Source organism: Lepisosteus platostomus, chromosome 9, assembly GCF_059453375.1.
Source record: "Lepisosteus platostomus isolate fLepPlt1 chromosome 9, fLepPlt1.hap1, whole genome shotgun sequence".
Lineage (NCBI taxonomy): Eukaryota > Metazoa > Chordata > Actinopteri > Semionotiformes > Lepisosteidae > Lepisosteus > Lepisosteus platostomus.
In genome coordinates, this window is record NC_142619.1 from 35,405,612 (window position 1) to 35,432,249 (window position 26,638).

The 26,638-nt window shown below is 35.9% G+C and overlaps 1 protein-coding gene across 4 annotated transcripts in view; it reads right to left on the reverse strand.

The window, feature by feature from the left end:
• LOC148654897 (periphilin-1-like) overlaps positions 1-26,572 on the reverse strand; it is a 100,169-nt gene extending 73,597 nt beyond the window's left edge. For 2 of the 4 annotated variants that reach the window (XM_088644807.1, XM_088644804.1), the window contains exons 1-5: positions 26,410-26,555; positions 24,978-25,036; positions 18,164-18,243; positions 14,423-14,629; positions 5,195-5,256 (exon numbers count right to left, since the gene is read on the reverse strand). In XM_088644807.1, the coding sequence (XP_088500933.1) occupies positions 5,195-5,256; positions 14,423-14,629; positions 18,164-18,243; position 24,978 (350 nt within the window). In that variant the 5' untranslated portion in view covers positions 24,979-25,036; positions 26,410-26,555. Of the gene's footprint in view, positions 1-5,194; positions 5,257-14,422; positions 14,630-18,163; positions 18,244-24,977; positions 25,037-26,409 lie in introns of all 4 variants that reach the window. The other 2 variants (XM_088644806.1, XM_088644808.1) reach the window with 2 other exon arrangements.
• Between the last annotated feature and the right edge of the window lie 66 nt (positions 26,573-26,638).

Genomic DNA, 26,638 nt, shown 5'->3' on the forward strand with positions numbered 1-26,638 from the left:
TGTAAATCCATTACAGGCAGAATCCAACGACACCAATAAAAAGCAATCTAGGTCCACTTTTGCCAAGTGCCAAACTCAATAGAATAACACTGGACAATATAGTACTGCATCAGGAATCGTTAAAGCTGAAGACAACCTGCAGTTCATTTAACCAACTCAGAGAAGATGGAACATGTTCATGTCTGCAGAGAGACTTCTGCGCGTACTGAGAGGATAAGGAGACAGAGCAATCAAGAATATTGTGGACAGTATTCAAAATGAGCATCATGAGCATTTCTTTGCAAAAAAAAAAGATGATAATGCTGCGTGTATAAACTTTCCTTTACTGACTAAATCAAGCAGAGATGGCCTCCCTGACCTCTGAGAAATATGTTTAATTTGTATATAAATAAGGAAAGAAGTAGAAAATAATTTCTCTTCCTTATCATGTGTTCAGTTTGATAAAGCTGTAATGTGATTACAGTCTGATTTAATTTTAAATTTGTGTTGAGAAGTAAATGTAACCATAGGTGTATATAAAATAATGCAACTAAAATATAGAAATGGTGTGAAATGGAGTAAGAGCAGAATTCCATGGGTAGAATATAAACAGTTATGTTTTACTTCTAATGCATAAGTTGTAAGATGATACATCCCTACTTACTTATTTATGGATTTTGCAATGGTAGTTTTACTAGTTTTTTTTTTACTAGAATGAAAATACTAGTTTTCATTCCTGACTATACTGGATATGTTATATGGCATCACAATATGATCCTGGGCCCCTAATACAGTATGTACAGTGCCTTGCGAAAGTATTCGGCCCCCTTGAACTTTTCAACCTTTTGCCACATTTCAGGCTTCAAACATAAAGATATAATTTTTTTATTTTTTTATTTTATGTGAAGAATCACCAACAATGGTTCACAAATAAACGTATCCAGGTGTTTGAATGGCCAAGTCAAAGTCCAGACCTGAATCCAATCGAGAATCTGTGGAAAGAGCTGAAAACTGCTGTTCACAAACGCTCTCCATCCAACCTCACTGAGCTCGAGCTGTTTTGCAAGGAAGAATGGGCAAGAATTTCAGTCTCTCGATGTGCAAAACTGATAGAGACATACCCCAAGCGACTTGCAGCTGTAATCGCAGCAAAAGGTGGCTCTACAAAGTATTAACGCAAGGGGGCCGAATAATTTTGCACGCCCCACTTTTCATTTTTTTATTAGTTAAAAAAGTTTCAAAAATCCAATAGATTTCGTTCCACTTCACAATTGTGTCCCACTTGTTGGTGATTCTTCACATAAAATAAAAAATTTATATCTTTATGTTTGAAGCCTGAAATGTGGCAAAAGGTTGAAAAGTTCAAGGGGGCCGAATACTTTCGCAAGGCACTGTAACAGCATTATCTGATATTTGTACTGATACTTATAAAGACGTTATAAGGCAAATTTACTACCCAAATACAATTGTACAATTGATACAAAAAAAGCTAATTCAAGATGAATTATTGTGTTAAATTCATGTAGATATAGTTTAACAAACCTGTTTAAGTGACAAACATCTATAGGGTTTTCTTTCTGATTCACCCTAGATTTCTATTCAGGTTTCTGAAGCATGGAGACCCATTAGTATTAGGAATGCACATTTTTAACAAGCACTATATAAAAGAGATTGCCAAAAATGATCTAGACTAGGTTAGGAACAAGGTAAAAGATATTCACATGCATGATTCATGTTACTCCATCAAACATAAGCGTGTTCAAAAGTCATGCATAATCAAAATACTTGTGATTCACATTTTTAAAATGTTTGATGCAATGCAGTATTTTATGGATTAGTTCTTCAAAAAGTTACAAAAATGATTTTCTTTGGTCTTCAAAACTTATGAAATTGCAAAAGTGAAGCACGCCCAAAATTCTAAATCAAAGCTTAAAAAAGCGTGCAAGACAGTTTAAATCATAACATGTAATCTCCCACATTCCTAAATGTTGCCTGCTAGTGGTGTTATAAGCCAAGGAAAGACTGTAAGAAGCAAATAAAACATGCTTTTAATTTTACAACCAGACTATGTGTAGCCACAGACTACATACATTTTCCTGGATTCTTTCATTAAACGTATTCCAGATCATTCCAGTTATAAGACGCTGCTTTCAAAAAATATTAAAAGTACTTATTTTCTTGCTTCTACACTAACTTTCCCTTTTGAAGGCAGCCCTGTTTATTTTTCTGACAGTTTAAGCAATTAAAAAAAAAATGTGCCAAGCAGCAATTTTCCAAACTTCGTTTATGAAAGAAAAATCCACAAATACAAGACTTGCTTGAAAACTATAATTCACTGCCAACCACTACATTGTTTTCCTTGGGTTACTGCCTTCTCCGTCTTTAAAAGAGGCTCTTGTCCAGTTCTGCCTGATGTCTGCCAAGTTCAAAAGGCAGAACATAGAAGACTCCCATTTTGAAGACCATTTTAGACTAAAAAGCATTAAAAATGGAAATGATTTTCATTGCAAAATTTTTCACTGCAAAAATGCACATTTACAAATCAGTAAAACCTTTTCATGCACTTCATTTTTGAAAAATCAATTTTCAATCACTTGGTTTGCAGACACACAAATGTAGGTGAAACTGTGGTGTTCATGTGTTCCTGCACCTGTGACTTGTGGAAGCTGAAGAAAACATGCACTAACCATGTAGTTCGAGTAGATACCTGCGTCAGCATGCGCAGGCCGCAAAGAAACAAGTAAAGGTTTACTCCGTGCTGAAAAGAGAAGGAAACGAAACGCAACATTCCAACTGTGGAGCCTTCTTCGGATCTCGCACCCAAAGAAGGCTCCACAGCCGAACGTTGGATTTCCTTTCTTATCTTTTCAGCATGGAATAAACCTTTACATGCACTGACCAGGGCAGCCCCAAGTGGCACAGACGAAAAGGGAAGAAGCCATTGGGAAGCTGAGGGTGTCTGGTGACACCTGCAGTAGCAATATATTCAGGTGGGTTCAAGTCATGAATGACAGTGGCCAGGGCGGCAAAATGTACATACCTCCATGGAAGTACATCCTTTTGAGGCATTTCTGGGATTGACATTGTTATGCATTACAGACTGCTAAATAGACACCTAGACACCACATTGGCGAAACCAGCTCCCATACAGAGGAGTTGGAGATGGCTGCTCCAGAATAAAGTATCAGAGCCTTCTACACACTTTGACTTGATGTTGAATAACTAGGATAGGTCAACATGTCATTCTTGGGCACAATGACATTCTAAACTCAAACAACTCAAACACAAATTGTTTTTGAGTTGTGATCAGTGAGAAATCGCAGCTCAGTCTGTTCTGACAGACAAAAGATAGACAGAGACGCAATGAAAGTGATCATTCACATGGGTTGCACATGTAGACCAGGCAGAGATGCCATAATATGCACTGCATAACAGTGTGAATGGATATCAGTTAATGATGGATTTTTGCCTGTGAAATGTTAAAGAGCTAATGTTGTATTCCCAAATGCTGCATCTTACTTTGTGTAGTGAGGAAAAGAATAATATGTAATTATTCTCTTATAACTACATTTAATATGTGTGTTTTGGTATAGTGCATTTGTGTAATGGACACGTCACACTGACCTGTCAGACTTTCCTGGCCCGGCACAATGTGCCGGTTATGGCCTTGTTACCATTCTGACTCAACAGGACCTCCACAGAGCACCTCTGGGACATATTAAATCAGCATAGGTGCTCTAAGAACCTATGATCATGTACACTTTCTGAGCTACATGTAGAACATCAGGCTACGCAAAACAGGATTTATTAGAGAGAAATAAAATCTGTAATAAAGTAAATGCCATATCAGGTACAAGCATTTCTAGGGCATTTGAGATTCTGAACTCATTCTTTGAAAAAATGGACCTTATTGGAAATTGACTCATTTTGATGTAAAGAAGGATTTAAAAATGAATGTGTCAAAGTGCCCTAGCATAATATGCGGTCCACTTGTCCTGCTCACAACACAGATCGATCTGTATTTTGACTCTAAACCGATTTAGTGGGACTTTAATGAGACTCAATGCATTTAAAAACAACTGGAAAATGTGATTTTACTGGCTACCTACAGAAAACTAAGAAAAAAACTAAAACAAATGTACTGTTAATAAGTGTAGAAAGTTAACTAGTTAAATTCTAATTAAGGCTTCAACAATCAGACTTCTCTAAATATCTCCTTTAATTCAACTAAGTAATTTAAAATCAAGTGATTTCTAACTAATCTACCTGATCTGCTGTATTATACAAACGGCTACTTTAATTTAGTAGCAGATAAAGTGGATCTCCTACATGTGAATCACTTTGAGTATGCGGGATGAAAAGCACTACGTTGAAAAAGAAATGTTCACAAAATAACCTACTTGGAAAATATTCTGACCTGAACTATCACTTAATTATTTTCCTTTTCTTGAGAGTAGCTTGAATGTTCTTTAAAGCATGTGTATACTAGAATAATATCAGAAAAGTAGAGCTATTGAAAGGAATGAACAGGAGAGTTTTAAAAGTGACAATGTTTCACTATACATTATAAGTGAGTTTTATGTGTAAAAAATTTGGTTTTCTACAAATTTAAGTTTGCTAAACTAAAAACCTATAGTTACACATAAATATTAATTCATAAAATTTTCCTGCAGGCAACAAAGATTAAATGCTAAAAAAGCTTACACAAATGAAACCTTACTGGATATTTCTGACAAAAGCATCTGCTTACAATGTATGATGTAGAGTCACTGTTCGGGGTACTAAATTATCATCATCAAAACTGAGAAAAGCACAGTTACAGTCAGCTGGGCAATTTCAGTGAGTGTTGTCTATCCCAGCGTTGGCATCTGAGCCATGCTGCTCTCGTTCCAAAGAGAAAAAAGCAGCAGCTGTCATGACAGCATGCGTTTTCAAGGATGCTACGTGCCTATATATCTTTAAAGATGAAACAAGAGGATGCCAATCTGGGTTTAAAAAGGTTTGTGTGGAATAATGACAAGCATTAAAACAACCAATACAAACAAGAAACACAACCACTAGTGCATATCCACGTCTTGCAAAATGCTTACTTTCTCTACAACGCCAACAGCTCAACCATATTCAGAAGCGGTCAACTCATACAAGAATAAAACATATATGGATCAATAAAAGTTATTTCAGAAGTCAGCATTTAGGCTGAATATGACAATTTTACCTGAATTCTACCGTTCTTGACCCATGGTAGTCTTCTATTGGCCTTCGGTAGTCCGGATCTTCCTACAGGAATTAACAAAACATTCCTTTCAGTATTAATAATCTCAAAACTGAAGAAATTACTAATTTTGGATAACAGAATATTAAACATTTCACATACTTTATGATCAGCTTTATATTCAGTCAGCACACTGTGCAAACTATAGACACATTTTCTATACCATGTGAATCCCTGAGATTTTCCCGTTACTTTTTCTCACCATTATTTTCTGTCTTAAAACAGTGCTACATCAAACAGGTCAGAAAAGCTTCTGAGAAGAATGTCAAAGGTGATTGTCAAGATGTGCACATGGGAGGCAAATCAGTGTTAGACAAATCAAGAAAGTCTCAAGGTGAATCTTTATGAAATTTATAACATACATCCCCACTTCATTTCCTCTGTCTTATATTCCTTCAGGTTTTATTTTTGAAGCTGAACTATTAAGTAAAGGTCATGTTTACTTTATTGTTCAAATTGTCACTTATTTTATTGCATCTTTAGCACATTTCCTTTGTTCCTTTGTTAATTATATCCAAGGAACTTGGTCCTTGTGTCTACACTCTGTTTTAATGTACAATGAAGTGTACAAATACCTGAGGGAGAAGGCAGTCAGGGTCTCCCAGGTGTTTTACATAACCTTATCATTCTAGCACCTAGCCTACATTTCAGAATGTAAATCTGAGTTTTTAAATCTCTCCTGCAGTGAAAAAGCAAGGTTTGCTCACATACTGAAAAGACAATCTACAGATTTACACCATGTCATTTTGCTGTTTTCCAAAAGGGTTTACAATTTCAGTTTGCAAATATCTGTGTAACAAAAATTTATGAAACATGAAAACCAGTCTTTGCTACTGAAAAGAATTTCCAATGCTATCATCACCCTGCTTCATGGTCTAGTTGGTTTTACAAGGATGATGACCTGTGTTTAGTTTGCACTAGGCAATAGCAATTTGCATTGAGGCCAAATAGTTCAATTTTTGCCACATGGTCTCAGGGCCTTCAGGGCTTTCCACATGCCTTCTAGCCAACTCCAGGTGTACTATTAGCTTCTGTTTAGCCACACTCTCATAGAAGCAAAACCTGTGTAATGCTGCACAAATGGTTGTTTTGGACAAGTTCCGATCTTTGCCGTGGGACTCTATTCCTGTCAGGGTGGTCAATGGGTTCTTGGTCACTTCTTTGGGAAGATGACCTGCTCTAAGAAGGGTGGTTCCACGTTTTTACCATGTAGCACTGAGGGATCGGATGGGGCTCCTGAGAAATTTCAACATCTTAGATATGTTTTTCTATTTGAGTTGGCAATATAACCAAGGAACTTTATATATGGTGTGTGTGTATATATATATAGTTTACAAAGTCTTCTTGTGTGTTAAAGTGTTATCTTCATATCCTGGTTACCTTCTCAAACAGAATTCAACAGAAAAATAAAAACATATTCAAAAAACAATATACAATACACTGCAAAACAATAATAAAAAACAGTACAAAGTCTAAATGGCAAACAAGACACTAATGCTGTTTTGACTGTAGTATATTGTTTTAGAGATTTCTAGATTGCAATGATTCATTGGCATTATATTTAATTATCATTTTATAAATATACAAAGGCATATTTTTTTTAAAAAATGTATATACAGATGAACATGAAGCTCACATTTCGTGTTTTTGTGTTTACTGAGCTTCAACATTTTTACATCCATTTATGCAAGAGCAAATCCCAGAAGACCAGCAAAACATCTAGATGTGGGAGGCACAGCCTAGCCTTGGACAGACAAACTGTCTCTCTCTATTCCAGGAGATTCCTGCACTGTGTATTAATTTAAACTGTTTTTGCTTAACTCCTTTACACTACCAGACTACTGAATAAGTTAAAACCTGTATACTATGCACCAGCAGAAATTTCCAAGTAGCATTAAGCATTCAATTTTGATCTCTTCCAAACTAAATTACACAGCAGTATATAAGAAATATAATACTGTAATGAGATGGGGAGGGTATAAAGTTTGCACTTCACATTTTATTGCACTATTCAAAGCCTTATCCAAACCACAGGTATCATTCAAGGTGTCAGGTGAACTACAGCAGGTAAACACAGATGATCAAAGGGGGTTTCTGGTTTACTTTGGTTACTTAACTTCACGGTAAATCATTAGAGTATTCAACAGAACACAGTATAAAATAGATACAGAGAAGAAGGAACACCATCACCCTCCACTTCATCTAAGTTTGTGCCATGCAAGTGGACATTATTCTTGATCTTGAGACCAGATTCTGGCTAAGTAACCCTAAACTTATTCTAGAGACCTTGCTGTCCTAGTTATTAAAGAACATTTTTATTTCCTTTACTGTGAAATCCTTAGACTAAAAATGTTTTCTCCTAGTAGGTGATGCATTTTTAGAATAGGGGGATCGATTCCCATTCATTTTTGGGCATCCATCTTCAAGAAAGGGGGGGATTTAATCCTGAGTCATTCTTTTATTTAGGGTTAGCACCCTTGGTTCCTGCATCTGTAGAACACATGCCTCTGAGACACATGTATGTATGAGTTTGTGATGTATACTGTGAAATATTCTATGTTGTTGAGTGGTGCTATTTTATTAATATTTGTTTGCTTTTCCAAGTTTTTTGCTCCAATACTGTGCTAAAAACATGTCTACCTATGTGTTTTCTTTTGCTGAAAAGTCTGTATTACAATACTGATGCAAAGATGAACAAAGATTTACCAAACCAAGATGAAAGTACAGTTTGCCAAGATAGAGTCAATTACTACACTCTGACTGTAAGGGGATCAGCATCAACTGTCAGTTCAGTTCTGAATCACAATTACTGAACAACAAAAATCAATTATGTATAAGTCTATGAAATATTTTACAGGTTTCATAAACTAAGGATTACCAACTACAACCCAACAGACTAAAACTAATAATCACTTGACCTAAGTTAATTATTACAGAGGTTAACAAGATGTCCCTCAGGTTCCTGTTTTCACATCTGGTAAAATACGTATTTTAGATTTTATTTTACATTTATGTGTACTGACTTCTGTGCTATTATAAGCTATATTTAACTGTAATTGTAATTATTGTAAACTGAAATTATTTCTCTAGACTCTACTGTTTTCATTATATAAATATGAGAATTACTGTAAACAGAACAAGAATATGTAGACTACCTTGTCTACAAGTGCTACAACGGTAACTGAAACATACAAAACCAAGCTACTAGAAGCAGCAGTAGCTGCTTTTCAAGGACCCGGATAAGCAATCATTAATGTAAGCAATGCACTAGCAGAACACTGCATGTTTGCCCCCTAGTGGAATATAGAACAACATGTATACCGTATATATTAAAAAACAGTAATTCTAGATTAGATTTTTACTAGAAATTGGGGAAACAAAAAGAACCAATGGAGGTTAATTACACTTTTATTAGCAAAAAGAATTGAGAAACAAAGAACATCTTCACTATGGAATCTTCTTTGGCTGTGTCACACCAACTTTTCTTTTGCAATTTTTGGTGTTCTTTCAATTAAAATATAACAAAGAATTTTCTCTAAACAGCATCTCCATCAACTGCTAAAACTGTCTTAATTCTGGATAGCATAAGGATTGCAGCTCAATGCAAGTACATCCAGTCATCCGGAGTAGTGCTACACATTGATGGTGGTAGAGGAGACTTGTACCATTACCCGTAAAGCACTTTGAGTGGAGAACATTATTGTTGTTAATTATTATTAGCATTATTAATAGTAATACATTGCTAGAGCAGTACCTGCATACTCACATGCTTGAGAGAAATGCTGCAGAGATATAACATTAGCAGTACTAAAGAGGAAGAAGAAAGAGTACCCCAAAACAAATGGAGATTGGTAAAAATACCTGTTCACAGAGAGCTGTTGATCCCAATGCTGAAAAAAAATCCAGACTTTCTTTTTAGGATCTCTCTATTTGTTTGCAAATTTAACTCCTCTCCCCCGGATCTCTATTCATTTGGACACTCTTTCTCACCCGTTCTAGGGAGATTCTCCCTCCCACAGCCCTTTGTTCGGCTGTAATTTATATAGACATACTTTCCTCTTTCTCTCAGCCTAACACCTGAAGGCTTAACAGCTGTAATGTTTTTTCAGTTGTTCTACTTTTCAGCATGAAATGAACCTTTACTTGTACCTATCCACACACTCAATCACTTTATCTGATGCTACTCCTCAACCCATTATCAGAAAGCCCCCTCTTCCTTGTAAGGGCTGCAGTAACCCAGAACCTATGCCAGAAGTATAGGGCGGAAGGCAGGGCTGATATTCAGGAAACAGATAACAGAGCAACAGCAGAGCGTAAGGCATTATAAAGAGAGACTTTTAAATATGTTTAAAATATAATAAAAGGAATATATTTCAAAATATTGTATGGTTGTCTTCACAACTCCAAAAAATATAAAATCCAAATAATGTCTTAGCATGAACACTAGGGGGCATCAAAGGTAAATTTGATGTGGTGCTGTGCTACCATGGCAGAGTTACACTACAGAAAAAAATTCCAGTAACATTTTACTGTATACATACTATGAACTATACAATGGATATCTCTCTTTCTTTCTTAGTAGTTCTCATTTGTAACTATATATTTCCTGAGAGAGGAAGAAAATTACATCAATTTCGGCATTATGATACACACACAACATAGTGTATGAAAGTATGACAGCAAGGCTCGACAGTGGTGGATGAGCTGACCATACACGTTAGTGTGGAAAACCTAAAATCACTTAAATCAAATTGTAGAATTCCTGTGACTATACAATGCACAACAGAAAGCTGAAAGTAAATAACAAATTTTAATGAAAATATCCACAGTGTGGCACTTGGAATCACTGAAATTTAATACACACCTATGAAAAACATCATAATGAAATTCTATCCTCTATAACTGCTTCTGTGGTCTACACACATGGGGTAATGTGCATCTTCCTCTATTCCCAAAACAGATCTCTCCAGAAAGCTATCAAACATTACTACAGTGCCATGATAAGGTGCTACAACAGGACAAATGAGCTTCCTGGTGTAGTTTTCACACAATTTGTGAAGTATTAAGGTGTTTTCTTTTTGGCAACAAAGAGTGCAGATTTCAAACTTAAAGATACATATATTTTTATTTTTAAAAACATGTAAAATACAATAAACACCTTGCCTCCAACAAAACAATACCTGCATTGTCTTTATTTTTAGTTTGAGAATTATGGACAAAAACACACCTGAAATGTATCTAGTTTCTCACAGTAAATCTCGCTGAAGCACCCTGACATACCTGTATTGACAAGAGTAAACAGTACAAACCAAATAAAGTCTCATTAAAACTTCAAAGGCTCTGAAGGACAAATAATTTTGCCAAACCTAAAGTTTCTAGTTTAGCTGAGAGTTTCTAAAGAGCAAAGAACACGAACATCATATTTTCACAAACTATAAAAGATATTGCAAGCACTTCTTTTGTAGTAATTGTAAGATCAACAAAACTGCTTGTGAATTAGTGAACTTGCATTAATAGAATTACCACAGGTCTATAGTCAAGATGCTCTTCCACTTAAAGAACAAAACAGAAACATGAAGAATACTATTAGAATTTCACAGTTTACTTAGTTGTTAGTATGAGTAAGAATCAGAAAATAACATTTCACTATGTCACTTTTAGTTTCCAAACTCACAATGAGAATACATTTTTACTGGTTATAACAAGGTTCTTATAACACAGAACTGTTAAAAAAGTTCCACAAAATTGAAAATAATAACAAAATGCTTGAATTTTCAGACTAAGGAAAATATTAGGGGCTGCATCAAGTGCTTCCAGACTGTATTTTGACAAAAAGGTATAAGACATTCACCCTGTATGTCGTGCTAACTACCTACGTTTCTCCTATAAGGAAGTGCAGAAAAACGTATTTCCAAAAACAATATTTATAGCCTTAACATGAGACACCACTGCATTAATTTGCAATATTTTCTAGAAGTCTTACTTTGTGAGTTATACTATTATTTATAAAGAACAAAAATCCGAAGTAAACTTTAAAAAATGCAAAATGCTGATTTTAAGAACACAAATTAAAATCATTTTAAGCTTTAGAAGTACAAAAGTAGGGCAGCACTGTGGAGCAGTGGTCAGCATTGCTGCCCCACAGTGCTGGGGCCCTGGGTTCAATTCCAGACTAGGAGTGTCATTGACGTGGAGTTTGTATGTTCTCCCTGTGTCCACGTGGGTTTTCACGAGGTGCTACAGCTTCCCACAGTCCAAAAACAGACCGGTAGGCTACCTGGCTTCTGGGAAAACTGGCCCTGTTGTGAGTGTGTATGCATGTCTGTGCATCTGCCCTGCGATGGTCTGCCATCCTTCCAGGGTGCATCTTGCTGTGCTTGCTGTAACAAACCCTGATCTGAATGAAAGGGTTGGAAATTGGGTGGATGGATATACAAAAGTATACAGTATATTCTAGCTTTCATTATTCATGATCCCAGAATAATTCCTTGCATTTGTCAAATTCAATCATGAGAACAGACTGCATATTAGTTCTCATGTGGAATTAATACATTAATACAAATCTAAAGCTAACTTAGCCAGAGTTTCAGGGGTCTTTTATAAGGTCTTAAAACCTTACAAACGTGACTTTCTGTGTTACCTTTCATTTTTTTTTTATTACATATGAAAATATTTTGGCTTAAAACAAAAGAACTAGAACAAACTTGCCAAAGTGATCTCAAATCATTGTATTGCCCATCCTCTAGTAAAACTCTCTTCATTTGCATGCCATGCTAATACTACAAAAATGTTTAATACTCACTACAAGTATCTGTATACCAATTTTCTTTTATGACATTCAGTTCTCATAGAGTAAACATGTCAGATAAGAGGAGAAAAGTTGTCTCAGGTTTACAAATAAACAGCAATTATTTAAGTAATGTCAAATTTAAGAGGGGTGAATGAAAAGTAAAGTTTCAATTGTCATGTTCAAAGTCTCTTCTGGGAATAGCAGCTATTTTGTCCAGTAGTGGTCCTGCACAAACACAATGTTTTATGTCGACCAACTGCAATTTGAAGTATCTATATATTTTTGCCAAGTTTATGCAAAAGACAAAGTTCATACTCTATCATTCAGCAAATATTTAAAGTTTGACTGTCTGTAGATCAGCAGACAGCTTACTTTAATTTAGGAACACAGCATAAGTTCTTCTTTATCACTGGGAAAGAATTCTTCATAAACTTAATAGGATTATTTCATTTTTTCTCTGGTCATTCCAGGATAGAAATACTTTAGGCAATTAAATGGTGGTTGTTCTTTTCATAAAAACACTGTTGAAGACATGCTCAGCTTAATAACACTTTTCAGTGGGATATAGAATACAAGCACGTTTTCTTATGCTGTAAAACATTTAAACGTGAATATCTCTGTACTAGGAATATAATCCCAATTTAAGCACAAATGAATAAAAAGCTAAACTACAGCTGGCATTTCACCTGCAATCCTCAGTCATTCACTTGACACTGAAATGACCAACTAAACTGTTCACTTATCCACACAGAATGTGTGGTCTTGGTCATTGGAATGAAAGCTAACATTTTCTATAAAGCTTCCATTACACTCAGATGTACTCCTTGACCATCACCTACCAAACCAGCCTCAACGGCTGTCTTGTTTTGTTTGATAACTGAAAAACGTTTCAGGTGAAAGAAATTATGCAGTGCACAAACCCCAATTCTGAGCTTTCAAAAGCTGCTCTGCTGCAGATGTGACACTAAAAGTAAAAAGATTGTACATTGTTCATGAATAGACTCCTCCTGAAAGAATGCAATCAACCAAGATAAATAAAAGCTTCTTGTGCTTCATTAAAATAGCCTGGATAATGAGGAGATGGATGAGTTCCTAAAAGTACTTGGATGAAACAGATTCCTAATTTTGTGAATAAAGAAAACTTTTTGCTCTCCTCTTTTCTTCAGTTTAGCATTATCTTTATTCAAATCAGCACAAAAGTCTATCAAGAATACCTTTGTTATGGTGCATAATACAAAATTGTATTTTATAGTATGTAAAGAAGCTTCTGAAAGGAAGTATTATATGTGTAATGAAGAAAGGGAACAATGTGGCTAACAAAGCTGAAACATTAATAAACATTTTTAATGAGCACAAATAATAAGATTTTATCATCTAACTTTCCTGAGCTTGGTGCAACTGATTTTCTTCTGCTTTACAGATGCTGCCCATCAGCTTTCAAAACCATCTACAAGTCATTGTAATAGAGTAATTTCAAGGTAAAAAAGCATATATAAAAAAAATAAATTAGATTTCAAACAAACTTTGAACAAAACTGCACAGCCATGTTAATGAAGTTGATATAATGGCTTCTTTTAATTAATACAAGATCTCCCAGTATTGACAGATTTCTCTGGTAGTCTATTAATTGTCACCCTATTTAAGCATTCAGCCCTTATCTGTACTGTTTTCTATCCATTAACCATTAACCACTCTCAGTCTAAACGCACATTACCATAGATTAATACTGCCATCAATATTAAAATAATCTTTTATTTGTACCTTTATTAAAAGCCTTCTGAAAATTCAATCATATATCATCACATACACTCTATATCCATTATCATCACTTCACCACCTACCTTTTCTAAGTCTATGGTGACTATCCTGTAGATTCCTACGAGTATAAATGCTGTTTTAGTTCAGTTTTGGTCTCCATAACCTTATATGTAACAGAAGGAAGACTTATTGGTCTACAATTACTTGGATTGAGTTTGTTATCCTTTCTGTGGATGAATGCTACATTAGAAGTTTTCCAGGCAAGAGGTATAACCCCTTACTTGAGTGCCTGTTGAAACCATTTTGCAAGTGGTCTATAAATAACATCCCTCATTTCCCTCAGTAAAAATTGTATATTACCATGACGTCCTTGAGATGTTTATCTTACGTCCTTATAGTAACACTTCTTCCCCACCTATTCCAAAACTATTTAATATAGCACTTTGTCTTTCCATCAATTTCATCCCCGCCAAACTGAATGAACACTAGAAGCATTGTCTTGCATCACCTGTTAATGTCATTTTCTGTCACTAAGGATCATAGATCCGAAACCGAGTTCAACAGTTGTATAAACAGCAGCCTCTTTGCTGTGTGTAATACTATTAGTGCAAGGAGATACATACCCTGCGTAACGGAGGTCCATTTCTACGTTCATTTCCAAAGTTGATGCTGTCAGCATAATAGTTTCTTGGCACTTCAGCATGATAATTTCGGGGGCCTTCATCATGATAAATCCGAGGATCTGCGTAATCAAATTCTCGACTGAAGCCTTCACCTGGTCTTTCAAAAAAGGTCTTCCGTGGAGCAAAGTTTACCCCTTGATATGGTCCCTACAACAAATAAAGAACAGAACCTTATACCACATATAGAGTCAGGCATGCAAATACAATGACATTTGAGGTCAAATGCCAATGAAATACACACACCCGGCTCTAATATAAACAAAAACTTTATAACTGTGAAACACAAGACAAATCTTGTGTATTGGTAGAAGGGTGGTGCTATGCTTTTATAAGATTTGCATTTTAAAGTGACTTTGTTGGGTGAGGCTCCAGCGTTCATGGAACTGGTCATTTACACTAGTGACTACCACAATGAAAGCATAATCAATGATTTCTATAATGGAAGAAGTCCAGAATAACACACAAAACATTTATAAATAATAACAGATGTAACTTTAGTCATTCTCACAAACTTTTTTTTTATTTTCATAGTGTAAGTTAGCACTTCTAAAAAGCAGAGACATAATTATCTGTTCTTTGAGACGTTATAATGGTTGAGCAATAGCTTACCTTAAATAAAAATCTGAGATACTGCTTAGGAAAGCTTAAATCACAAATTTCAGTTTACTCAAAATTCAGGGTAGTTTTACCCACAACAGTAAAACCAGAATTTGCTAGGTTTAAGCCAGAATGAACACTTTCTTAATAGAAAAATAATGAAGGTCTCTTCTCTATATCATTTTCTTTTATTTCCCTGTGTCAAGCTTAGAAGACATTTCTTCATACTGTGGAGCATCAGCACTCAAGCAAGAACTATACGTCTTCAGTTTTGTATGCTCTATGCTGCCTGAACAACAGACCATGCTGCTGTGCTAGAAGCTTTTCATTCTGATCTCTCGTTTCTATTTGCTGCATGCATCACTCCCTCAGGAAAACCGCTTTACAGGATCACCAGCTGTAGCACTCTTGGCTGTCCTTGAATTTCTGCTCATGTCATTCAAGATCAGATGCATTAACCAAAGAATAGCATGGATGACTGAGTAATACAGCCCATCGCAAATAATGGAAGCCTTAATCATAGCGAGCATAATTATGCAGCACCTCTGCTGTGAAAATGATAGCGCTCCTGGCAGACTAAATTAATTGGTATTATTGTAGTGCTCAGACTGTACAGTGGAAGCTGACTGGATAAACGGGGACTCATAGGAAAGCATCAGTGATGGTCAGATACTAAGAGACTGCACTCATAGAAAAATACATAAGGTAAAGTGCTCAATCATTTTACCATTGTTTCTCTTAGACATTTATCACCTAAAAAAACAGCCCCATAGCACTATTTCAAAAACTATTTTGTAATGGGAAATAATGGTGGGAAGAATTATTTGATTATAGAAAAACCCTTTGATGTGTGACACTTGAATGGTGGAGCGCATTATTCAAAAATAAATGGAACTGTTTTGCATTATGTCGTTGGGAGATACTGTTTAGCATTACAGACAACCACCACTACAGATGGAAGTTTTTGTTTCTCCAAAACCATAAGATGTTCAGTCTTCAATTTTATAATTTTACCATGATAGATAGGATGATTTTGATTCAAGACATGTAAATGTCCAATAAGGAATTCCATGTCTCTTGAAACAAAGTGATGTACAAATTAAACAATGAGTTATTAAGATACAAGCAATGTGAAAAAGTAAGTGAACCTCAATTACAGCCCCACCATACATAAAAATCATTAACGTTGTGAGTTGGGTTATCACCATACAGGTGTGTGGAAACAAGTCAGGATAAGATCAAAGGAAATCACAGAGGATGTCAGAAAAGAGTTACATAATGCCCATCAGTCCAGAAAGGTTACAAAAACATTTCTAAGTATTTGGGGCACTCCAAGAAAAGAACAGAAGGGAAGTTACAAAGAATCCCAGAGTAACAGCCAAGGAACTGCAGGCCACCCCTGCCTTGCCTAATGCGACTGTTTATTACTCAATTATAACAAAATGATTGAACAAGACCTCCATTCTTGAAAGAATAGCAAGGACGACATCACAGCTCTCCAAAAAGAATATTACTGCCCCTCTGATGTTAGCCAGAACACACAGATGATCTTTCTCTGCAGAAACAAGTCAAAGGTAGAATTCTTCGGCCTTAATGAGAAACATTATACTTGGCAAAAAATAAACACTGCTTTCAAACAGAAGAAACCGCAACATCCCAGCTGTCAAGCATGGTGGTGGGAGTGTGACGGATTAGACACTCCACTCAACGCGCTTTACAGGTAATGGGGACTCCCCTCCACCACCACCAATGATCAGGACATGATCGGCTTTGCCATCATTGACACAACCATGAATTCTGGATTGCATCAGACGATTCTAGAGGAGAAAGTCATAGCCATTTGTGAGGATGTTGACAACCAGCAATGGCTGAGGGGGGGCAGTCTCAAGAAAGAAAATTGCCCCTGGGCCAGCAGTGGAGGCAAATAAAGAAATGTTGAGACATCAAAATGTGAAATCAATATCGCTCTCAACTATTAAGAGTCCATCCAAAACTGCTTACTCAATTCAGGGTCGCGGTGGAACTGGAGCCTCAGTCAATTGACATCAGTCAATCACAGGATACACACACTTACACTTGGGCCAGCTTTCCCAGAAGCCAACTAATCTGGCAGTATGTCTTTAGACTGTGTGAGAAAATGAGAGCTTCCAGAAGAGACTCACAAGTACATAAGGTGGACATACAAACAACACATAAGTACTGCATCAACCCAGGTCTAAACCAGAATCCAAGACCAAAGTGCTGCAAGGCAGCACTGCTAACCACTATGCCACATGGATACAGTTTAATATAAATGTCTGATGTAATATATATATATAAATGTAATGTCATATACAAATGATACCCTTACATAATATTATTTAGGCTATACTTCTGTGTAATTGTAATCACACTGTCAAACATAAAAATTGTATATATTTCAGCATGGGAAAGAACACTGATTTTCATTTATAATATTTGAACAGATCAGGTGGGTAGCTGTGTCAGCATGCGTAGGCTGCAAAGGAACAAGTAATAGGTGTATTCCATGCTGAAAAAAAAGAAGAAAGAAAACACAACGTTTAGGCCGTGGAGCCTTCTTCAGGTGTGAAAAAGACAAGGCAGTAAGCAAAGGTAATGTAGCAGGAGAACAAAGGCTGGAAGTGAGAGGCGGGAGCAGGGGACAGAAAGAGAGGCCAATCCAGTGGTGTGAAGTCAGAATAGGTGTAGAGAGGTGTGAAATGAAACCTCCAATGAATGGAGAAAACAGATATGAACAGATACTAGCAAGTTAAAATAACCCCCTTTGCCGAAAGCAATATTAAATATGTTCAAATAAATCACAAAAAGACACGTTACTTGTTTTTTGAAGAACAGCATTTGTTCGGAAAGTCTACATATATAATTGTCTACAGTTTAATGGAACAAAGATTATAAACACTATGTGGCTTACAGTCTTAACAGTAATGCAATAAACACACATATTCAGGGTTTCACCTGTACTGCAGCAATAGAAAAAACGTTAACGTGACCAACAAAAAACTTTCTGAACTCATTCATTTAACTAGTGATAAAGGGGAATGCCAAACTGGAGAAAATACCCACCATTTTCCCATGTACATAGCGGTCTCTTTGGGCTCTGTCATACTCGCTCCTCATGTCTCCTCTCTCTCTTCTGTATGCCACTACAAAAAAAGCATGGTAAGAAATCAGAGAGACCATTTAAAAATAATGATATACCAGCACAGGACATAAAATACAAAAATTTTAATAAGGTAAAACTAGCCAGCAGCTTCCGGGATCATGTCAGAGCTGCAAGGTTTTAAGAGACCTCCAAGACAATAGTTGAGCATTTTACCTCTCCCCGTGGCCATTACACTGACCTTTTCATCTTTGTCCCTTTAAAAGACTAGAAAGATATCAGAAGCCAAAACTATCTCAAAGCTACATTTACATCTACCCTGGCGACCAAGGACACCATGACATCCTGTCAAGATTAAAGGGGAGGTTCAAGTGTGATTGATGACTGCCCTAAGTCAAGATCATTTTACTTACTGTTCTTTCTGAGAGCTCATCCAAACATGACAATTTTAGCAGGGCAACACAAGACCTCATGCGACTTGTGTAACAGTGACATTCTTGCAGGATGAGAATGTGACATTTATGTCAAGGATGACTTAAGCTCCACTGAACATATGTGGGATGACTGCGATCATATGAAGCATCTAAGAGCTTCGAGACAGAATCCCACTAGAAAGCAATTGGAATCTGGAGCAAAGTATGCATCACAGATGTATGGCTTATACTGCTTCCAGCAGTAGCTTCACACGCTACTAGCCTGCGAGTTTCACAGTGAATTGACCTATGACTAGTTTGCAGACCTGCTACAAAACAGCTTGCAATTTTCATGATAATCATTGTGAAAGCTGGAGTTTTTCTGTTACTTCTCCTGTTGATTGTCTTGCAGTTAAAAGGGTTTCTAATGGAGGCTAGTAGACACCTTACTATAAAACTCTTGGATTTCAATCAAAAGACCCTGGATGCTCTTTAGAGTATCCTAAAAATAAGTTGTGCAAGATAACGTTAAACACTATTGTTTTGTTTTAAAGAAATGAGCAATTACCGTACTGATAAAATGTTGTAAGGAAGGAGCAATGTAAAAATAGCCAATGATAGAATTGGTGTCCTGATATTCCCCTCTTCCCCAGTACTCACAGTTTTGCATACGTGGGCTTAAATATAAATATAGATTTATTATAGATATATAAAAGACACAGTTTTATAAAATGTTAAAAGCAAAACTTAAAGACTGCAGAAAGTAACAGATAAAGGTATAACTATTTTAAAATACTTAAGTGTAGTACACAATTTCATATTGTGCAACGCTTTTGTCCATAGTTGAAACAAAACTGTGCATATTAACCCTCCTAATTTTCATTTAATATCTCTCACCTGAATTTATTACAATATTAACTTAAATTCTCTTTTTAAAACTAAATTAGTATATCTGGTATGTATTCTTTCTACATATTTACATTTCCAAAGATTGAACCACAAATTTACTCCCAGCTAAAGTATAAAGAGATCCAATGTGTCTCCACTGACTATCTTACCATTAAAATAATGCATCTTTTCTACTCCTCTTTCATATTTGGAGTTATGTAATCAAACATATCTACTGTATTTTACTATAACCTTGGAATGCTATATAATCCTAATTTACATGGAAATGTCGACCAGTGTCTAAAGTGCTCGATTTCTAAACCACAAGACAACACAGGTACCACAGAAAGTAATTGTGATTAAAGTACATTATTTTGATATACAATGCATTCACTAACAACCACATTCAATAACCTGCTAACAAAAAAAACATTTTTATTCGTAATTTCAAATTTCCAATTGGCTATTATTAATCATGGCCTCCTAATGATCCCCATCTACGATCCTTACTCTCCACAGCCATTAAAAACCCCAGGGTGTTTCTTGAAAATAGTAGGGATGTAACCGCAGCATCCTGGCCAAATTTCCTCCGGGCCTTTACCAATCATGGCCTCCTAATAATCCCTATCTATCAATTAGCGTCATCATTCTGTTCTCCTCCCCACTGATAGCTGATGTGTGCTGAGCATTCCGGCACACTATGGCTAGCGGGGCTGCACATTGATGGTGGTGGAGGGGAGTCCCCATTACCTGTAAAGCGCTTTGAGTGAGTGTCCAGTGATTATTATTATTATTATTATATGCTAGAATCCATTTTTAAAAATCTTCTACTCTGGTGGACCCATCATCGGTAAGGTTTCAAAATATGACTGTATGATCTCCCACTAGCCTTTTTTGTATATGTAACGTGACTCAGTGCAGTTAAAATGTTACATGTTCAACCATAATGTAAACTAATTTTTGGTTTAAAAAAAGGCATGACTAGATGTATAACACAATAAAGGCACTTTTGTTCTTTAAACTACTAGTGTTATCTAGCATTGGTCAGATTTTAGGAGCATATCGCCTCAACATTTTTCTTATCATTTCTGAGCAAATGAGTTGCTGTTTGAGCATGCACCATCACAATGTAAAATCTATCCCACGTCAATCTCAACTTTGTGCTCATAGCAAAACTGAGTGAAAAAGTCTGACTACAATGGATGTTTGTTCAGATTGATCATTTATAAATAGACACTAGACTGTTCCTTTCTACTTTCCCAAAATATTAGATGTGGTTTTAATAAGTCTTGGTTATAGCATGTGCTACAGCTTTTATAAGAAAGCCTTTTGTTGCTTTTGTGCATCAGGAGCAGAAAAAGTCATAGTGCAATTTTAAAACATAGGCAGAGTCTGCAGTGCATCAGCAGTGCAGCCAATCATGATGATGCATGTTTATTTTTTAGAGTTTAAGCCTACTGATAAGGATTTTTTAAATGAGCATGTTAATTTTTTTATGTCACAAGGAGCTGTGGTGCTAAGAGGTCCCAGTTTAAAAGTGAGAGGTTCACAAATCAAGCACAGAGTGTCCGGCTTAAACAGCATCATTTCATTAGACCAAAACCCAGTTATTTTTTATAGTAAATGTTTTCACTGTTCAAACTCTTCAATTTTTCCCCAAGGGAGAAGACTGCAGTAGTAAATCTTTTATCAATTACCTCCTCTTTAATATGGATTGTGCATGCAATAACATCTTCATTAAAGCACAAGTGTAAGCTAAATAACAGATGGCTACTCCCAGGCTTGCTCTGTGGAAGATAATGATTATGGACATTCTACAATTATCTGTTTTACATATAATTCTTTATTATACAGTATATTATTTACAATATGTTTAGGGCACACACATCACTGACTGTCGTCTGTGATTCCAACCTTTGGCAGATGACTACAAATTCACAAATATCTTGTAAATATTTCTCGCAATTTTTTATCTTTGCCAGTTTTTTCCTTGCGAAAGATTTGCGTCATTTCTTTAAAGCTTGGAAAAAGAAAGTCTCTTTCTCTTTTTCAATTAAATTTTGTATTATTTTATGCTTATGCAAATCACTGCCATTCTCCCAAAATGTTTAGGAAACACCAAAACTCTTAAAAACGAGACTAACGCTTGCTGGGATAAAAGGACCATCCCAAATGAATTCCACATGGTACTGTCTGGGTAAGCTTGTGGATTCACAGACTCCATCTAAGTTTAACAACACTAGACCAATTGAATTACACTCTCACCCAATAGCTGACAATTACACAGCCTAAATTCAAGGTTCATTTGGATTCAACGTACACTATAAAAAGAGAACTCTACTGGTTAAACCATCCAGTCCCATCAACTTACTGTTAGAATTCAAAGCTCCACACGACCAAATGGTATCACACATTTCAAAAGTGGACAATTATTTTTCCCTTACAGTGTGACAACAAAAACTGCTACTAAAGCATACAAATAATATTTCTTAACAGTTTTAGTGGGGCAGTATGCATTAACTAGTACATGCTGTCCTAGTTTTCTCTCAATATTCTAACTGTTGCAAAGGTAGTTTGTTACAATATACCTAATGCATCTCTGGGTTTAATCCATCATAAAGTGGCTGTAACTGGAGTTGTTTTCTCCTAGGGGAGTTTACCACAAGCATTCCTATTCCAACATTCCCAAGAGATTGCCTTATAGTCTATACATCCCTGCACATAACTGTTAGAAAACTGCCTACACTATTAAAACTCTCACTGCACAAACAGGCCACTCTTCTAAACCAATAATTATTTTCCCAAGGGTGCAACAACAATTGATGTCACTCCTGAGTGATTTCTAAAGAGCAAAAAACTAATCATGACCAAAGTATCTATTTTGCAAACAGCACTTTCAAGGTTTCCAACTTAGTAGTGGGCCACACGAAGGAAAAAATGCAGCATATTGTACTGAGCATAAATCTATTTTTAAACATTAAATATTACTAGAAACAAGAACCAGTTATAGCTAGAAAACTGCTAATATACTGTAGTAATTATCCATTAAATGCCTTTTGACCATTAATTGTATGGATCACAATTTGTAAACCACACAAATCATAAATGGAAATGGAAATTTCACATATACAGCATAAACGTTTTAACAACCAGAGGTATCAGAATAATCAGTTAGATTTTTTTTCCATTCCACTGTGACAAAAGTCATAATGGCAAGCAAAGCTGTCAGCTCCCACACAAGATAAATGTCTTGCCACCAACAACCTACAGAAGTGTTTTTCAACCTGTAATGGTAGTTATCCTGTTTGGCGTGCTTTACATTTTGATCAGAAAAAAACTGTTGAATAAGTTAATCTGCACAACTGAAGAGCTAATCAATAAAATTAGATAAATAAAATTAAGCCTCTTTAATTATTCATTTTATAAATACAGTTTACGTGTTCAACACACTTTTTATACAGGCAATCAGGTCAAAACACTTAAACATACCCATCTTGTTTTTTTAATCCTGATTTCCAGGTAGATAATCACATTTAGTCAAAAGTTTACATTTCATACTAAATCCACAAAGTCTGAGATCTTTAGAAACAGAAAACTGGATTCAGAAAGATGCAGTAAATATGAAGAGACGGATCGTGATGGAAAGATCTAAAAATCATGTAGAACATTAAGTGCCTGTTTCTTGAATATACGAATACAATATTGCAAATGGAGAAGGTAAACAGCAACTTTATATAATATGTGGTGAAGTGCTGTCAAATAACTCTATGAAACCTTCCCTCTAAAAGATTGGGCAACATTTCCTTTGCTTTTTGCTAAGGCAATTATTCGCCACATTACTATATGTATAATTTATAGAGTCCCCACAGTAAGTCATGTGACGTGCACTGCAAAGATAGATAAGACTTTATTGATCCCGAAGGGAAATTGATGTGTTACAGCAGTCCAGCCCAAGACAAGCAAAAAAAAAGTGTATTTACAACAAAACTATGTACAGTGGGGAATTTTACCCATTAGAAATAATGTAAATAAGGCTAATAGCAACTGGAAAGACATTACTTTAACCCTGTTAGACCCATAATTGGTAGGATATATCCAAAGGAAACAATGAAATAGTCCCAAATAGCAGAAAATACCACTTGCACATTTACCTCTTTAAGTGTACTGACAGTTTAACACATTTATTTTTGTCTAGCATAATGCTGGGATGCATTTGCTCAACACCCAAAATATTATTTCCACTGAAGTCTTGTTGCAAGGATGTATTCATTATAAGAGCATAAAATCTTTCAAGTTCCCCAACAATTGAAAAGCACACATGGAGGAACTTCCCATTCTGTGTGATGAGATAAACACCTGTTACATAATATGGCCAGCAGCCATATCACCCTGCAACTCACAACTGACAGCCCACTGAAGTTCAGCAGGTGTGAGCCTGGTCAGCACCTGGATGGGAGACCTCCTGGGAAAAACTAAGGTTGCTGCAGGAAGTGCTGTTAGTGGGGCCAGTAGGGGGCGCTCACCCTGCGACCTGTGGGGTCCGAATGCCCTAGTATAGTGACAGGGACACGACTATAAAAAGGCGCTGTCTTTCAGGTCCTGAGTATTCTTGAACCGAGGTCCTGAGTATTCTTGAAATATCAAGGTAATTTCCCATCAATTTCCCTACGGGATTAATAAAGTATTATCTATCTAATTATGTGTCTTTTGCTTTATTGACTTCATAGACACAAAGAAACTCAGGAAACTTTGTGGGGATTTTTAAAACTACTTTCACCACACTAAAACTGAAGCATGTGAAGAGAAACTGGACCATCCATTCCTTTTTAAAAATGTATGCTTCAAACACTGACCATAAAATCCAAAAGAAGAACTTGATCCATTAACAATCAAACCAATTTAGTATGATTTTCATGGCTGAAAGGCCTGAGTGAATTTGTAATTAAATACCTTGTGGCTTTCAGTTCAATACATCTCGATTAAGCAACATTTTCTTGCTTTTCCTGCATTTTTGAGGTGTGAATTATTATATTTTTCATAATGTGAATATACTTTTATTAACATTAACAAATTAAAGTCTTTAAGGTTGTTTTTAAAGTGCACATTAATTTAATCACATACACATTTTGGATGTTTCAAATGAAAGACTGACAAATTGGCATTCATTTAGCACATGCTTTAACTACACAAAGCCTCTTTGGTTTTTGTTTTGAAACTGCAGCAGTTAAATGTTTAAGTGAAAAAATGTTGATGTTGGTGCTGCACTTTGGCCCAGAATGACCTTATTGTAAATGATTCAAAATAAATATTTTAAAATTTCCTAATTTATACTCTCAATGACTGCAGATTGCACAACTTCATACATGAGATGAAAAGTTGAAAAACATTTTGCTATAGTATTCAATAACTGCAAAGACTACATCTTCAAAAGGACAATCTAAAAATGACACACACAAAAATAACAAATGTGACTTACTGTTATGGGATACAGGAACTGAAATTTTCAGCTAGGTTCCCCTCCTTAAATCTCAAGGTCTGCGAGAAGAAAATTATTGTTATAAATTGATAAAAAGCACACAGGCACCTCTGAATAAAAGAGAAATCTTGTCATGTCAAAATATTAAACTAATATGGCTCTCAGCCACTAAGATTTCATCCATCTTTTTACTGCTTTATCCAAGTCACGTTTGTGGGGAAGCTGGAGTTTTTACTTTTGATAAAGGTACAAAAGAAATGTATAGTTATATCCCCGTTTTACAGATGATCATTTAAAAAAAGTTTTTTCAGCTCTGGTTAGTTGTACTACAGGTCACCACCATTTCTGAATTTCAACTACTGCACTGTACTCAAGTACAAAATTATTGTATTACCATTTTATTACCATTATTTTATTTGCATGGTAACAGCTATACAACATCTTAAGGACAGCTATCTAATAGTTAAATCTGTATCCCCATTATAAATGTGATAAATATAAGAACATTTTATAGTAAGGGGTGGGGAGGTTCCCTGATCAAAGGGACTCTTCAGGACTGCTAACACATGCAGCGTCTTCAGAAAGTTGTTTGGGGTTTTTTTTGTTCCTAACCGTGTAACAGGGTAGCAAAAGACAACATTTAATGAACATTTTTATTTTTCTCTTGGGTGAGTCTAACGTTTGTAGGACTATATAGTCCATAGGACTATATAGCACAGACTTACACAAACATAAAACTGGCAAAATGAATTAAATATCGCGTTGTGGTAATGCCACGGTTCACAGCCACTTTCCCGCTGCAGATTTGAAGGGTGACACCAAGTATATTCACCTAAGACTGGAGGAGGAACTTACACCAGACTGCAAGCCCAATCGAGACATCGACTTTTTACGAACGGTGACGAAAGATTTTTAATGTTTGTCGCCACGACCTCCAGCTGGCAGTGATAACGCAGAATTTAAAGTTTTTCTTCAGTACACAAGATTTGCATGTTTTCAGCGGCTTCATAACAGTCTGTAATACTACAGTTGCCAACATGACATATTGCAGCGCCTGTAAAGCGCGTGGAGTGGAGTGTCCAGAAAACCGCCATGTAAGTGTGAGGAATTAATTAATTTAACGTTGAATAATGAGGTCAAAGGAGGGCGAATATATGCAAAAGAAAAAGACGGACACAAATAAATTGCGATGAACACATTACCAGGTGACCCAAAAAATCTGCAATCGGGAAACCACGAAACACCGTTTTTAATTTAACTGTGGTGAGCTTCCTACATTAGGTTAAGCATATTTGCTATTAAGAGAGGATAAAGCAGTGTCTTCGGTTTCTTTCAACAAGACCGATAATCTATATTGACTTTATCTCTACAAAACATTTCGCTGTTCATATACAAAACTAATTCATAAATAAATATAAAACAACCTACTTACCAGTTTCATTTAACGTTTATACTATATTTTTGCGATCACCTGCAATTCAATGACAACAACATAAAACGCTATCTCGCACTGCTCTAAATCATATAAATTGTTTACCCTCGCAGCATCCACGCGAATTGGCCTTAGATTGTCGTCACGTCCTGCTTCCACCGAGCGATAGTGATTGGCTAACGGAACAGGATGCTTTTAAAATTTACAACTCTAATTCGATGTTCAACAC